This window comes from Manduca sexta, chromosome 21 (genome assembly GCF_014839805.1).
Source record: "Manduca sexta isolate Smith_Timp_Sample1 chromosome 21, JHU_Msex_v1.0, whole genome shotgun sequence".
NCBI classification, from domain to species: Eukaryota; Metazoa; Arthropoda; class Insecta; order Lepidoptera; family Sphingidae; genus Manduca; species Manduca sexta.
In genome coordinates, this window is record NC_051135.1 from 1,284,504 (window position 1) to 1,300,821 (window position 16,318).

Genomic DNA, 16,318 nt, shown 5'->3' on the forward strand with positions numbered 1-16,318 from the left:
TGTCCAGAGATTGCCCAATAAAAAAGAAGAAAATGGAGGAGAAAAAAAACAAATATTTCCAGAATTCGTATGCCACTGTTGTGAGTACACCACTTATCTATAATGACAAATCTTTCCCTGCATTGCCCACAAAAATAAATACAAATAATTCTAAAGATAATGAACTTAATGTACAGGAAATAGCTAATAATGATATTATTCTTAAGGCAATAGTGAAATCCATTGTTACCTAGGTAATAATCCGACAATACTCCAATTCTTACTACTAAGAAAATTAAAGAAATATTCTTATCAAATTTAATTTTAATGGATAATTATTTACAAATATTACAGTATAATATACAAAGTTTGCAGAGTAAAAAGCCTTATTACAAAATTTATTAGTTGAAAAGTCTGTTGACATTTGTCTTCTTAATGAGACTTGATAAAAACCCAACACTAGAATTCCAAATTTCCCATCATATAATTTTCATTATAAAGTATCCAAAACCCTCATCATGGAGTCGGTATACTAATCAAACATGGTTTACAGTACAGTATAATAGACACTTTGTATCATGAGTCCATACAAAATATATGTATTTCATTAAAAACTGGCACAAGTTGTATATATTTACTTTGTATTTATTGTCCACCCACTAATCAATTTGATGATTTAAAATTGAAGAGACTTATAAATTCCTTACCAAGGCCTTGTGTTATAATGGGTGATTTTAATGCTCATCACATGGCTTTTTGATCTAATTATGACAACAATAGGGGTAAATGCTTGTTTAACCTTATAGATGATTGTGATTTATGCATTTTAAATGATGGATCTACAACAACGGTCCCTTATCCTGGTAGACAGGCTGCTGCATTAGATTTGGCTCTTACTAGTTCTTCTATTGCTCATCTTTGCAATTGGTATGTTCATGATGACCCAATGGGTAGTTACCACCTTCCAACTTTTCTTGAGATAAATGTGCAACCATCATCATACCGTGTGTCTCTCCCGTAAATGAAAGTAAATATATATATAGCAAAGCAAATTGGCCTGAATACTGTTCTCTGAGTGAAAACGGATTTTCGCATTTGGATCTGGTCAATGATAGTTCCCTAACATTGTATAATAATTTTGTTCAAATATTAAAAACTTAAGAGATAAAACTATTCCTAAAGTTAAAAAAAGATCAATTAACTCAATTTCTAGAAAACCTGTTCCATGGTGGAATCAGAACTGTACTGATGTCGTAAATAATTCTAAGAAAGCTCTGAAAGATTATTTTTCACAGCCTACAATAGAAAATTGGATAAAATATAAAAGTTAGATGCTGCTAAGAAAAGAATATTAAAAGAGGAGAGCATTACTTGGCAAAACTTATGTGGTAGTTTCAACAGACTAACACCAATTTCTCGAATATGGGGATATGTTAGAAAATTTAAGAGGATAGGGATTAGTGACAAAAACAGAAATTTTAATGATGACTGGGTTCCTGATTTTATAAATAATTTAACAGACACAACACAAATCAGTCAAGATAGATTAACTTATTTATTTGAAAGTGCAACTGAAACTGATATTAACACATTTCTTAATAGTACATTTAACTTAAATGAATTACATATATCTTTGAAATCAAGAAGAGATACTACTCCGACTAGACGACATTCCATATTTATTGGTTAAAAATTACATTTGAATGCACAAATCATTTTACTTAGTATTTACAATAGAATGTGGAAGGAAATAGTAATACCAACTACCTGAAAACTCAATGTGTCATTCCTATATTAAAACCTAATAAGCCCATAAACAGTGCAACATCTTATAGGCCAGTTTCATTATCTTCATGTTTGGGTAAACTATTTGAAAATATGTTAAAATTAAGATTAGATTATTTCATTGAGTCAACTAATGTAATTCCTTCAGTACAGTTTGGCTTCAGAAAAGGCAAAAGTTGTTCTGAAAGCTTTGTATCATTAATATTTGACATAAAACAAGCTAAATTAAGTCACTCCAATATGATATGTGTATTTTTAGATGTAAAAGGTGCTTTTGATAATGTTAATATAGAAGAACTCATTCAGATTTTATACAACACAGGTATACCTGCCCAAGTTTTAAAGTGGTTGTATAACTTTATGAGTGATAGAACTGTATATGTGAAGTATAATGACAAACTGCATGGGCCTAGATGTGTAAATAGAGGTGTTATGCAAGGGGCTACACTGTCGCCACTATTATATAATTTATATACCTCAGAAATTTCAAAATATGTTGACACAACAAATGTTAAGATCCTACAATTTGCAGATGACTTGCTTTTGTATAGCACAAATCAAAATTTGCATGTTGCTCAAAGTAACATTAACAATGCACTGAAACAGTTGTACAATTTCTATCATAATAAACTTAAACTTGATATTAGCCCTTCAAAAGTTCAGTTTTAGTTTTTAGTAAACAGTTAAATGTAGATGATGTAAATATTTTTACAACACAACTCAAATTCCATTGGTAAAACAACACAAATTTTTAGGAGTTATTATTGATGATAAGCTTAAGTTTGATGAACACATTAAACATATTTGTAAAAAGCATTAAATGGTATTAATTTACTAAGACATTTAGCAGGCACTTACTGGGGTCTGACCCAAAAACAATGGCTATGTTGTATAAGAGTATAATTAGAAGTCACTTTGACTACAGCAGTTTAGCCTACATGAATGCTAGCAGAACTCATTTAAAGAAGTTAGATGTGATACAAAACATGGGCCTGCGACTCATTTGTGGAGCTATGAGATCAACACCTATTAACTCACTAGAAATAGAAACTTGTATACCTCCTCTGGTTTTGCGTAGATTACAGTTGGCCCAAAGATTTTATTTGAATATAGTATCCTTAAACAATAGCATTCTTCACAAACAACTCGAATTGAGTCCTCTGGACATAGAACCAGTCTCATCTAATGTAGTCACTGCTCCTTCACTTGTACATGGGACAATACCTGAAATCCAAACAATTTATAACTTGGTTAAAAAGAATTCTAAGCATATTCAAAAATATAGTAACTGGCCATTGTATACTAATTCATTTAAAGTTCTTATTGATTGTCCTATAATACATGTAAATACTGTACATGACAATACTGATTTTTAGAATTTAAGAATAGCAAAAATAATTATTATTTATTACATACAGATGGGATCCAAAACTGATAGTTACTGTACAGCAGCATTTTATGATCCTCAACTTAATTATACAAAATGTATTAAGATAAGTACTAACTGTAGTATATTTACAGCGGAGGTATATGCAATTTATTGTGCATTGCTCTACGTAAAATACGAATGTAAGTAATATTTTAATAATTTCAGATTCTAAGAGTGTTTTGTGTTCATTAAATAATTTCCACATTTCCTATAAAATAAATTATTTGGTGCACGCTATTAAAAATAAGTTAACTCAACTCCGAGATGAGAAACACCTTAACATAGAATTTTTGTGGGTTCCATCACACAGTGGCATACGTGGAAATGAAATAGCAGATAAGGCAACCCACGCGAACCCTGATGAGGATCACACAGAGTCGATGAAGGTCCATTTTACCGATTATTACAGCTTGTACAAAAGTAGCAATAAACTGTTATGGAAAGAATACTGGGACTTTACCCTGCAGACCAAAGGAAAATGGTACAGCAAAATACAGAAAGAATTACCAACGAAACCTTGGTATCATCAACACAAATATATTGACAGAAAGTTTTTAGCTGCATCACACGCATGAGGTTGGGACACTGTTTGACTCCAGCACATCTTTATAGACTTCATTTAGTGAATAGTAACAGATGTTCTTAACTCGTAATCAAGCAAATGCTGATTTGGATCATATCGTACTTCGGTGCCCTGCGTTTGGAATTGACCGTTTATTATTAGCGAACGATTTATGTGATAGTGGTACATGTGTAAATAGTAACATTGAAAGTATTCCCCGCCAATTGGAAGATATATTATCCAATATTCAAATGTATAAAGCTTTGTTTATCTACATTAGTCGTACTATTAAGAAAATTTAATTGTAAATTGTATCAAAACTCCTATTTGTATTTTATAACTAAGAACTATTTGTTTAATATAGTAGGTAAAATAATTTATGTATGCGTCTGAAGGACTTGTATCCATGGACAGAAATAAATAAAAAAAAAAAAAAAAAACAATAAAAACGCGAAAATTGTATTCCGCTGCACATTTCGTTCGTGCAGTTTCGCAATTTGAATACTGTCATTGTCATTTGTTTTAATTTTATTACTTTACAATTTATATCGAGCTTATTTATTGTGGTGTTATCAGTTGTTTGTTGAAACATCAGTCTTTATGTTTGTAATTTTCACGATTTTTTGATTATATTTATCATTGCCGCAGAAAGTGCAGTTTTTAACAGGTAATTGTAGTTATATTAAAATGCATGTAATTTAGAATTATTATTGGCATTAAGCGATCTGTATACAAGTTATTAGCTATAGGAAATGTTATGCCCTATAATATTGCCAGGTTTTCAGTTACACAGTGGTTAATTACAAAAAGAAATGATGTGCATTAGTCGTGAAGTGCGTGCTTTAAATTGAGTAGGTGATCGATCGGGTGTGATCGGGTCGCCGGTGCCGGTCGATATTTTCTGTATTTAGCGAAAACCTATAAATACTTTATAGTCGTCGTCGATTTATTTAAATGTTTAAATGGGACACTTCCCTCTACAGTGGCTGGAAGAATATTAAGAAGTAGTTTGTATTTTCATAGTGTGCCATTGCCATCATAAGTAAAAGAAATTTTACAAATAAAAAAAACAAATTGTCATATTGAATTCTTTTGGTAATATTTTTTTTATAATCAGGTATTTGTATAACGACTACAAACAAATCATATTTTTTTGCCTGATAACAATTTTATTCTATCATAATAATAAATTTAAATGTAAAATGCCAAGTGAGAATGATTGTAATTGTAAACAAAAAAAGATCTTTAAATTTTTATTGCCTATGATTTATATACATTTCCATAGTCAAATTTAATAAAAAATTCAATTCATTGATAGCAAAATATTTTCATAAATTCACACAATCCAAACGTTAGACATTGTAGTGACCAATAATGATACTTAAAACCTATAAATTTTCTCAAATTTTCAAAACCTATAGATTTCATCATCATCGTCATCAGCCACAGGATGTCCTATGCTGAACATGGGCCTCCCCCCAAATCTATAGATTTGCAATGAGTATATTGTACAATCAGCAGACTCAAATTTATACCACTTGGGACAATTGCACACCATACTATGTGTAAAATACTGGCTATCTTTTTTATTCATAGTTATACATATGACATATAACAACACTAACATAAGTCAATGTATGAAATTATTGATAGTGTGCGTACCAAACACTTTTTATGTTCGATTTTTTAGGGTATATTGTATCAGATCTATTTTTTTTTAATATCATTGGTGATAATTAAAATCATTTTAAATGTGTTACACAGAATTTTACTTGACCTAGAACAAAATAATTAATAATTTCATATCAGGCTAAATATCAAAATTGATTTTCAATATAAATTTAAAATAACCTGTGTTACATGTGTACATAGTTATCATAGATTTTAAATTTGGAACAGTGTTTAATACATATTAAGATTATTTAGATGCAAATGCGAATTGAGATGTCTTGCATATAATGATTGAGCATTTAGAAGATTTACTACCCTATTAAATTCTTGCAGTTACATAATTTTATCATTGCCTCCAGTTTACAAATACAGACACAATCTTGAACATTCATGAAAATTTTCATAATTGTCTTTGAACTTACATCATACATCTACAACATTTATCTTGGCTTTACAACTGATTCATGCAAAAAAACAACGACATCTACAATCTACACAGGCTATCTCACATACTAAATTGCTATCCAAATTTGCTAAGTATACCCAATTAAATCACAACCAACATTTATAAATTGAATTATCGGTTCATTTTAACCAGTTGTCTCCTGCTATAAGTTAGTTTCCATTTGTCAAGATATTACCTAAAGAAGGCGACATTTCTTGTTGATTGCAATAATTTTTAGACTACACTATATCAAGTACAATATAATATAGCTTGACTAGCAGTGGAATCTAATTATCATTAGAACAATTGGCAGACCATATTCATGCATATCAATACCTATATGTTGTGTCTAGTTCCCTTTCGGAAAACCTTATGTTTCCCCACTGCTGTATAGTAAAATATAAAACCTGCTTTAAGGGTGTCACTTCAAAGTTAACAACAATACAAGGAATTAGTGCCATATTTAGCCACAACACGGCTAGCTACTTTATGTTCTCGTTCAGGCTATATATAAATAACTTAAAAAAATGAATAACTATTGTGCAGATCACCATGGAGTTGCAGTGCAAAGTCCAGCATTATGAATGGGGCAAGTTGGGGTATGATAGCACTATAGCTAAGTTACTGCAGTGCGCTGATCCCAGCATTTCTATCGATCCTGCCAAGCCTTATGCGGAGCTGTGGATGGGCACTCATCCCAATGGCCCGTCCATCATCACTGAGAGGAATGTATTGCTGTCAGACTATATTAAGGATAATCTTGATGCGATCGGACCAGCGGTGAGGAAGAAGTTTGGAGTTGAAGTGCCATTTCTATTCAAAGTCTTGTCGATAAGGAAGGCTTTGTCGATTCAGGCTCATCCTGAGAAGGTAATTAATAATAAGTTTTTATTTCACTCAATCTTAATATAATTTAAATTGATTTCCTTCTTTTAAAAATGGCTCCACCAAATCATCAGTGATTTCATGCCAATGTCGTGTGGGTTAAATTGATTTTAACACAATAATAATTTTTTGTTGGACATTAATAAAAATCTTAGGTTTTATATTGAAAAATATGACCTGACTACAAATCATAATAGGCGTGGGTGTGTAATTGTACACTAAACCGCAGCATCCTATTGATATCAATCAGTTATCAGTAGTTTGGAATTAAAAATCACGACAAAATGTAATGAATTCTACCTACTTTTATTCATTGACAATTTTTTAAAGATGAAATCTTAGATAATTTATGTAAGAGCTTGTGTATACTATAGTGTACAGCCATAGAAATCTAGTAGTGGGTAGTAAAGCCAGTGGCCGAAGATTGATTTCCCGAACCGTGATAATATTAATGTGTTGACGGGCCGAAAGTTTTGCTTCTCGTCATTCTTAATATAATTGTATCTTAAATTATGGCCAGTGATGTAGTGTATTCACCACCTGGTTCCCGAAATGGGAAGATTTTTAGTAGTTAACGATTTTAAGTTAATTATAATCTATGATAATAATTTGAATGATAATTGATTAAAGAGATTTGATTTTTTATTAATTACTCGTGATTGAAGCTGTAAATATATCGATTTCCGACTGTAACAAGAGATTTTTCAAATACTTACATACATTTTTACTTATTTTTAAAATAATAAAAATATTTTGTGGAACATTTTCTAAATCAAGTATTAAAGGATTTTTCTAAGCTGAAGTAAATGTGACAGTCTGATTATTTAATTCGTATAATATGCTTATATTAACTTCACGCTTATTTAAATCATGATTAAAAGCAAGTAAGAAGTTTTGACTTTGACATAACGACTCATTGGCCTATTTGTATTACGATACAGCTGCAGCTGCATTGCTGAGGTTTTGGGTTCGATTCCCGGTTCAGACAAACTGATATTGGATTTTCTTACTCAGTCAACCCGGAGTCTGGCATTTGTGAATGATATAGTGTACCATGGAATTCCCGTCCCATGATGTGATAAACTCGTCGCCTATGAAATCATGGGACGGAATGCAAAGGCATAACAGAGCGCACCAGTTGCGCCTCTGCCTACCCCTTCGGGGATAAAAGGCTTGAGTGTGTTTCATTAACACGCTTTATAAATACTTTACTACGCTTTATATAGGCTTGAGTGTGTGTCATTAACACGCTTTATAAATACTTAATGGGATATTCACTACAATTCTGTTTCTTGAGATTAACCCCATTATCTTATATCAAATATATCAACTCTGTTGATTAAGACATGTTGACAAAATGATCATATTAAACTGCCAACATTGTACGGTAAATGTATGAATCAGAGGGCTTCGTTTTTTAATAACGCATATCATCTTTGAAAGTGATGACTAATGATAATATCCAATGAAACAAAATTATCAGTTACGCGGCTTAGGCATTACCCAGCCGATACCTTATAAATATTAAGTCACCAAAAAAAGTGATTTTTCATCGTTAGATAAACATCGTTGGATAACTATCCATGTCATTAATTATAACATCATCGTTATATTATTAGTACTTGTATTTTTTCTCTGGTCATTCCTTATCTCACTATAAAAAATTCATTCAAATCGTGTAAATACGGATGGATGAGTAAATGGAAATGAAACTAACATTTTAAGATTATTACTAAGTTGAATCGACCGAATGGTTTTTTAAGTTCGATTATTCCTTAAATTTTCAAGAATTGTAGATATTAAAGTAACCTTATAACCTTAATTCTAGGCTGTTATTCTGTGTAATTAATTGAATTGATGTGTAAAGCTTTTGTTCGAGGCATCGTCCTCATGAAAGAGTTTCTCCGGTATAAAAAGCCTATATCCTTCCCAGGGTAACTATCTCCATATCAAACTTCATCGAAATACTTTCGGTAGTATTTGAGTTTATTGCGTTCAGAAACAGATACGACAGACGCGGTGGGGAACTTTATTTTATAATACGTATGAATTCTTTTTTACCCCAGTTGACGATATAACTGAATTGCTATTGCCTTTTCACCAATATAAATTACAATTATTTAAATACACAAAACACTGGTTGAATTAATCACTTATAATTTTGATTTTGCTATCGGCTCCGTACGTGCTTTCCGATATAAAAGTCCCGTTGTGCACTTCACTGAATTAAAAATAATTCCGAAGTTAATTAGTTTACTTATAAAAACATCCAATCAACACAAATTACTGCATTTATAATATCGAGTTGGATGTGTATCAAGCTCAGTGTCATTTGAATATAACATACTTTTTAGGAGCATGCTGAAGAGCTTCATAAGAACTTTCCGGACCTGTATAAGGATGCCAACCATAAGCCGGAGCTTGCCATCGCTCTCACGCCATTCGAAGCTCTATGCGGTTTCAGACCGCTGTCTGAAATAAAAGAATTTCTTAAAAGTAAGTATTACTGCATCTAAAAATTTAAAAGTAAGTTCAGGTATATTCATTTCTTTATAAAAAAATATATAAATCATATCAATTCGGTTTTCGACTAAGCGTATCGAGATTGGTTGCATTATATTAATACTAGATTTGACGAAGTTTTAATCGAGCGGAAGTCTTTTACTGGTATAAAAACTCCCACGGGCACGAAGTAGCGTATTGTTAATACAGGACATGGTCTGTGTGTGATAAACTTTGTCCAGAATCAAACGATCGTGAAATGTACACTAGCATTAATATTTTTTTCTATTTGCATAATATTTTTTCAACTTGCGTGAGTTAAAAATATTGATAGCACGAATCAGTTTGCGTGTCCAGCTAGTTTGCACGGTCATAATTGTGCAAGTCATCATAAGCTATTATTTTTGGAAAATATCTTCAAATTGCATCATATTAACTAAACCACGTAATGACATGAAAGTGGCGTTTTGTTAAAACAGGACATGGTCTGTGTTTGCTGAACTTTGCCCAAATCCAAACGATCGTGAATTAGCACACCAGCCTTAAAGTCTTTTTCTAATTTCGTAATATTTTTTCGACTTGCGCGAGTTAAAACTGTCGAACCCATAATAAGTGTGCAAGTCATCATGAGGTATCATTTTTGAAAAACATCTTGAATTTGCATCATATCAAGTAAATATAGCTACCAATATTGACAGTGATACGAAGAAATGAATCAGCAAAATACTAAATAGCATATATTTTTTTCATCCAACGTGAGTGATTGAGCAAAGATAAACTGACGTTAGAAAAATATAGGCGTGTCGCGTCAAATGATAAAACTTGTTCTGTCGACATCCGTTACAGAATGACAGGACTTTTTAAAAATTTAGCACCTTTAATGTAAGCACAGATCATTTATTCTGTAGTTGCTAACCGAGAGATTATTGTTTGCAGAGTTACCGGAGCTTAATAAAATGCTACCCAAGGAGACTGTGGATGCGTTGCTCTCTCATGAAGAGCAAGGGGACAGCGGCAAGGTGCTCAAGCCGGTGTTCCACGCACTGATGACTTGTGAGAAGGATGTTGTTGCCAACGGCCTGTTGAATACGCTGAAGAAACTTGCCAAGAAAGGTGTGTATTCTAACACACCTGGCACATACATTAGACATAATTTTCAATATTCCTACAGGGTAACTGCCCATTTAGTGTAATGGTCGGGTGATATGGTATGTGTATTTACAACCATCTTGTTTTTTCCAAATATTGCCCGCATTTAGCGACTGGTATTTTTAAACGAAATTGAAATTATATCGCTTAATTAATCAGCTCATAAAATTATATGGACTCATCAATGAAAAGTTAATTATTTGACTATTTATAATTTTCTCTTTTATTCTTTGTCTTAACTAGTGCCTACGATTCAATGCGATTATCTTGCATTGGTTCTTTCCATGATCTTTTCAGAGCCGTTTAGGGATAATTTTAATCGTCAAAAACATTGTGGGATTTTGTCTGGGTAGTACTAGTTATAATGGGCACCCAAATTGTTCTAATGATTTTGTTAATGACGTGTATTTTAAAATAAAAGTAATGAATGATCCTACTATCTTAAAAGGTACCCTACGTCATTTGAGAGAGATAATTAAGAACAGATAATAATATATCGTAGTGCCGCCAGAGTTCGTAATTTTAAGGGGGTTGGACGTTTAGTCAAAAAAAAAACATTTTTTTTTCTTATTTACATTAAAACTGATGAGCTACAAAAGTAAAAGATATCTTTATCTACACTAATATATAACGTATACGAATTTGTTTGAACGCGATAATCTTGGGAACTACTGAACCGATGTTGATGTGTTTTCGTCATTGACTCCTGAGTGCTATAGGTTCATTTTATCGCGGAAATACTGTCGGAGCCGCAATAATTATCTAACTATAAAGTTAGTTAAATTTTAATAAAAAAAACATAAGTTGAATGTAAACCGGAATAATGAGAATTTGTTAGTCAATTATAACCTATAGTGTAGCTCCAATAAACGACACTCCAGTCTTCGACACTGTAAAAAGTCACCAGAACATAAACAGAATGATTATACTGAGATAGATTGTAAAATTGGGTGGGTACTGCGTGTTATCAGGGATCGAAAGCTAGTGAAAAAATGTTTTTATCGAATTTATTTCTTAAACTTTGAACTAAATGTCCAAAGTTCAACTTCTTAATTCATATATTTTTGTTTCTGGAGAACAAATTTCAATCAACACTTACTGCTAGTAAACAATCTTGTTAATTGCTAAAATAAAATATAAAAATATAGTTAAAATATGAAATATCTACCTACTACTATAAAAATCAATAAATTTTCCATTAGTGGAGTAAGGCGGAGACAAAGCAACCGTATCGAAATCGGGGTTTGAATTTTGGCGCCAAAATAATATTCAGTTTTGTAGCTACTAAATTTATTTAATGATTCTTTTAACGATGCCTAAAATCATATATATTACAAATATATTTTATAATACTGTAATAATTCATAAAATAATATTCGTTCTCTTAAACATTTCTTTAAGGAATATTATGTTCGTTTCGTGAAAACGCTAACCAAGCTCAGTGTTAAAAAGCGATTTTAGTAAAAAAACTGGTAGAATCCATTGAATATTTAATGGAAGGGGTCTACGATGTCTGGCCTCAAATGTAAGTAATTCATGTCAATTAAAGGAGGAAAAATGTCGATCACTGGTTTCTATCGAAGACTGTTGCCAATGCGTTAGTTATTAGTGTGCGGCTGAGTAAACATGGGCTCAATCGTAATTCATATCATAATATTCAGATGTAATTACCGTGATTTTTCAATTATATATTTAAAAAAATTGTTAGTATATTTTATTTTAATCTAGAAAATATGTTACATAATATTATTTGTGATATAATGTTATTGCATTTTCTACATTATTTTAGTTTATGTTTTATCCATAAATATTTAATGCGATTTAAAAATGGATAGATAGTAAGTAGGTAAGATATAAAATTCCAAAAATGTGTATTTATCGCAGTGGATAATAATGGTAATAGAACAGGTAACACGTGTTTTAAAACGCGCGCATAATGATACTATTACATGTAATTATTATGTACTGTATAATAGTCACGGCCCGCCATTTATGCGTTGTTATGGCAACCATAATAACACCATTTATGAACTCCACAGATTCATCCACTCAGGCAGCTCTACACTACCAATTGTTGAAGAAACTTCACGAGGACTTCCCGGGCGACGTCGGGTGCTGGGCGGTGTACTTCCTGAACTACATGCAGCTGCAGCCCGGGCAGGCCATATTCCTCAAGCCGAACCTGCCCCACGCTTATCTCAGCGGAGGTAATGTTTGTTCAATAGATAAACAACTTTTGGGAAACTAAGGCGCGAAATATATTTAGGTTTAGAAAAACTGATGCTCAACGTAATCCGTACTAGACCGTAGGTCACGCGTGCGAGAGTCTAGCATCTAAGATTTTTTTTTAAGAATATTGATGCTTTGAGCTCCGAACTCTGAGATATTGCAATCATTATTTACTTTATATTTAAAAAATTTAAACAAGCGAGCGCTTGTCTGTCTCCTCAATTCTTTGCATAAAAAAATACTTGAAGTTTATACATGAAAATGTTACCAATTTTTTTATAAGAATGCGTACTCGTAATTTAAACAGTTTGCTTCCCACTAATGCCTTGAATGTACCAATCATATCCCCAGATTGCATCGAATGCATGGCGTGTTCGGACAACATCGTCCGCGCGGGCCTCACGCCCAAGTACATCGACGTGCCGACACTAGTGGAGATGCTGGACTACAGCAGCTACGCTAAAGCCCAGCTGATGTTCAACCCGACGCTGGAGGACTCTCACAGCTGCATCTGGCGGCCGCCGGTGCCTGATTTTGCCGTCATCAAGATTAGGGTAATGAAGTATTTCCAATGTTTTTTCGCATAGCTGTAACATAGGTTACTAAAACTAATAAATTAATAATTATGTTTATTAAAATATTAAACCGAACAGGTAAAACGTATGAAATGTGATGTATGAAAGGTGTTATGATTAACATGTTGGAAGATTGTGAATTATTTGAAAAGAAGGTACATCACTCAGTTGATCAATCAATCATTTATTCAGTGAATAGACCCTTGCACGCACTTGAACACGTCATCTTCTTTTTCTTCATCTTTCTTTAGGCATTTCTAAAATTGGGTTTATAAATACACTTTACGCTAGACCTGATGGTGAGTAAAGATAAGTCCAAATATAATATCGATCAACGAGAGAGGTTGCGTTCTATGACTGTCGCCAAAATTATGCCGATTTCAGGCACCAGAATTATGCCATCGGTCAGCAGACAAAAATCAACACGTCTTCATTGATAAATATTGTATTTTTTTATCACTAATTAAATTGAACAGTAGATGGACACCGATAAAACATTCAATAATATTACAGAGGTATCTCTTAAATCTCGTGATAGGCTCGCCACTATCGTATCAAAAACGGATATAAGCGTGGCAAATTCGTTAGTACGTTAGATGCGTATCTACATACCCCTTGAAAATATGAGGTCAGCTCAAGTATCGTCATAAATGTGTCAACAAAATTGAACCCCAGGGAGGTTTTATGTTAAGTCGATCGTAAAAAACTAATTAATTTGCATTAAAAAACGAATATTCTGCTATCCGTCAACCTAGATAAGATCCCAAGACAAAGTTAATGACGGTAAATTAATAAATAAATTTAATATTAAGTTAGATTAGATAGATAAATAAGATTTTTATTAGATTACCTGTGAATAATTTTCGATATAAATTTCTTACGTTTTTAAGTCCTGATCACTCCATTTTATTGAAATACTTATGCATTATTCACAGGTGGAGAACGAAGAGCCGTACAACACTCAGATCCGCCCATCCCCAAGCTTGATCCTGATAACGTCAGGTTCAGGGACTGCGTGTGACACAGAACCCATCCGTGCTCGGCCTGGAGTGGTCATCTTTCTGAAGGCGAGCCGCCAGCTTACGCTCACTCCCGATGCTGGTGACCACCTCGAGGCATACCAGGCTATATGCAATGTATGACGGTACCGATACGCGCTCATCACACCAGGCGATAACATATTCGCTCAATAAATCATCCGGTGTGTCGCGCGTATAAACAAACAATATAATTGGGGTAAGTTCGCATCATGGGGGTAAGACCGAATCAAACTACTGAACCCTAACCGTGATAAAAATGGCACTTCATACTGTAATGTCCGTTAGAAATTTTCTGGTTTCGCGGTTTTACAATGAACGATCTTACCCCCGTAAATCGAAGTTACCCCAACTCACTATACATACAACAATAACGGGCATCTGTGAAGTGTTAGTTGCTTTTATTCCTGTCGCTTTTCTTGTTAGTTTGAATATTATAAACTACAATGGTATAGTACCAAGTGTTATAGATAATTTACTGATCTCTTAATGAAATGTCTTATATTTACAGCAATGTTAATTATATAAAGAATATAATATTAAAAACATTTGTTTAGGTCAGTATTGTGACAGCTTCATATACTACGCATAGAATTCCTTTGACAGACTTACCCATTAAGAGTAGGCTGAGTATTTCTAGTTTTATTAATAAAGAACGTCTATTATTATACTGTAATTGTTAATAGTTAATAGCTAGAACACTTTACGGACTTGCCCGCATCAAATATAATGCATTTACAAGTAGCCCGTGTAACCAATAGGCGTAATTCCACATTCTAATTTAATTAGTATGGATTTTAACCGCAATTTTATCCGCTTGTTAGATTCACAACCGAACACATATCGGCGATGATATTAGGCGAGTAATGTTAGCACAATATATGTGATTGTAAACGTAGTTGTATTATAGTATAAGTATTGTTATGGTCAGTTTAGTTTTTATGTGTTTTTTTTTGTGATTTTTTTACGCTGGCGTTAGAAATGCAGTGGCTGGCAACGCGATCGTTTAGAAGCTCTTTAGTAGATCTAATGTTTAGTTAAATTTTATTAGTAGCCATTCAGAGGGTTTCTTTATATGTTATATAAACAAGAGGCTTTCTTTTTTATCACACACGTACATATCATGGAAATGTTGATTTATATAATGGCGATTTTATAGTTCAAGGTTGTTGTCAAAAATTAATTGACAGCATTTGAGTAAGACAGCCTTAATTTTCTCGTCAAAGACATGTTTAAGTAATGTTGAAAGTATGAGATTAAGCTAATTAGGTAAGACAGTGTACAAGATCTGCCCTGCATATAGATTGACCGCGTTTTTATTGTTATTAAAATGTGTTTGTGTTAAAATCATTATTGTATTCTATGGCTTGTAAGAGGTGATTTTATCTCAAATATAAGTGTTGAAAGATATTAAAAGGCCATAAATATAATACAGCATTACTATTGTCCTTTATAGGAGAAACATTATGTTCCTACAAGTTATATTTGTTAAGTTAAATTTTAACTATATTGTTTCCGTTATAAATGTATTAAATATAAAATATTTAGCATCTAAGAATGCATTCGTAATGGAAATATTTATGCATATATAGAAACGTAGAGTTTAAGTTATACTTAGACGTAGATTTTAAACCATTTTGGACCCGAATTATATGTTTTGAAATTATACTTATTGTATGAATGTATGATATAATAAAATTTGTAACCACTTAGTGTTTTACGTGGATATTGGTGTTTTATTTGCTGTTTGCTTTATTTTCAAAATAAAAATACATCACGCATTCATCCCTGAAGGGGTATACAGAGGCGCAACCCGGGCAACCACTTTTCGCCAAGTGTGTTCCGTCTCCTGATGTGATAGGTGGCGAGCCTATCGCCATATCGGGCATAGATTCCAGACTACAGGCTGATACTAAGCAGAAAAACCAAAATATCACTTTGCTCTACCCGGGATTCGAACCCAGGACCTCCAGAGCACTGCCATACCTGCCGTATTTTATTACCTTCCATAAATCATCCAAAAAAGATACCTGCGTGTTATACGCTAATAATGAGATTTTATTAGCATAC

General features: G+C 32.7%; 1 protein-coding gene across 1 annotated transcript; it reads left to right on the forward strand.

Moving 5' to 3' along the window:
- Positions 1-4,184: 4,184 nt before the first annotated feature.
- Positions 4,185-15,974, forward strand: LOC115445582 (mannose-6-phosphate isomerase). The gene is made up of 7 exons (XM_030171902.2): positions 4,185-4,422; positions 6,418-6,741; positions 9,111-9,252; positions 10,195-10,371; positions 12,447-12,614; positions 12,988-13,190; positions 14,147-15,974. The coding sequence occupies exons 2-7, from the start codon at positions 6,424-6,426 to the stop codon at positions 14,351-14,353; spliced, it is 1,215 nt and encodes a 404-aa protein (XP_030027762.1). The 5' UTR covers positions 4,185-4,422; positions 6,418-6,423; the 3' UTR covers positions 14,354-15,974.
- Positions 15,975-16,318: the final 344 nt, after the last annotated feature.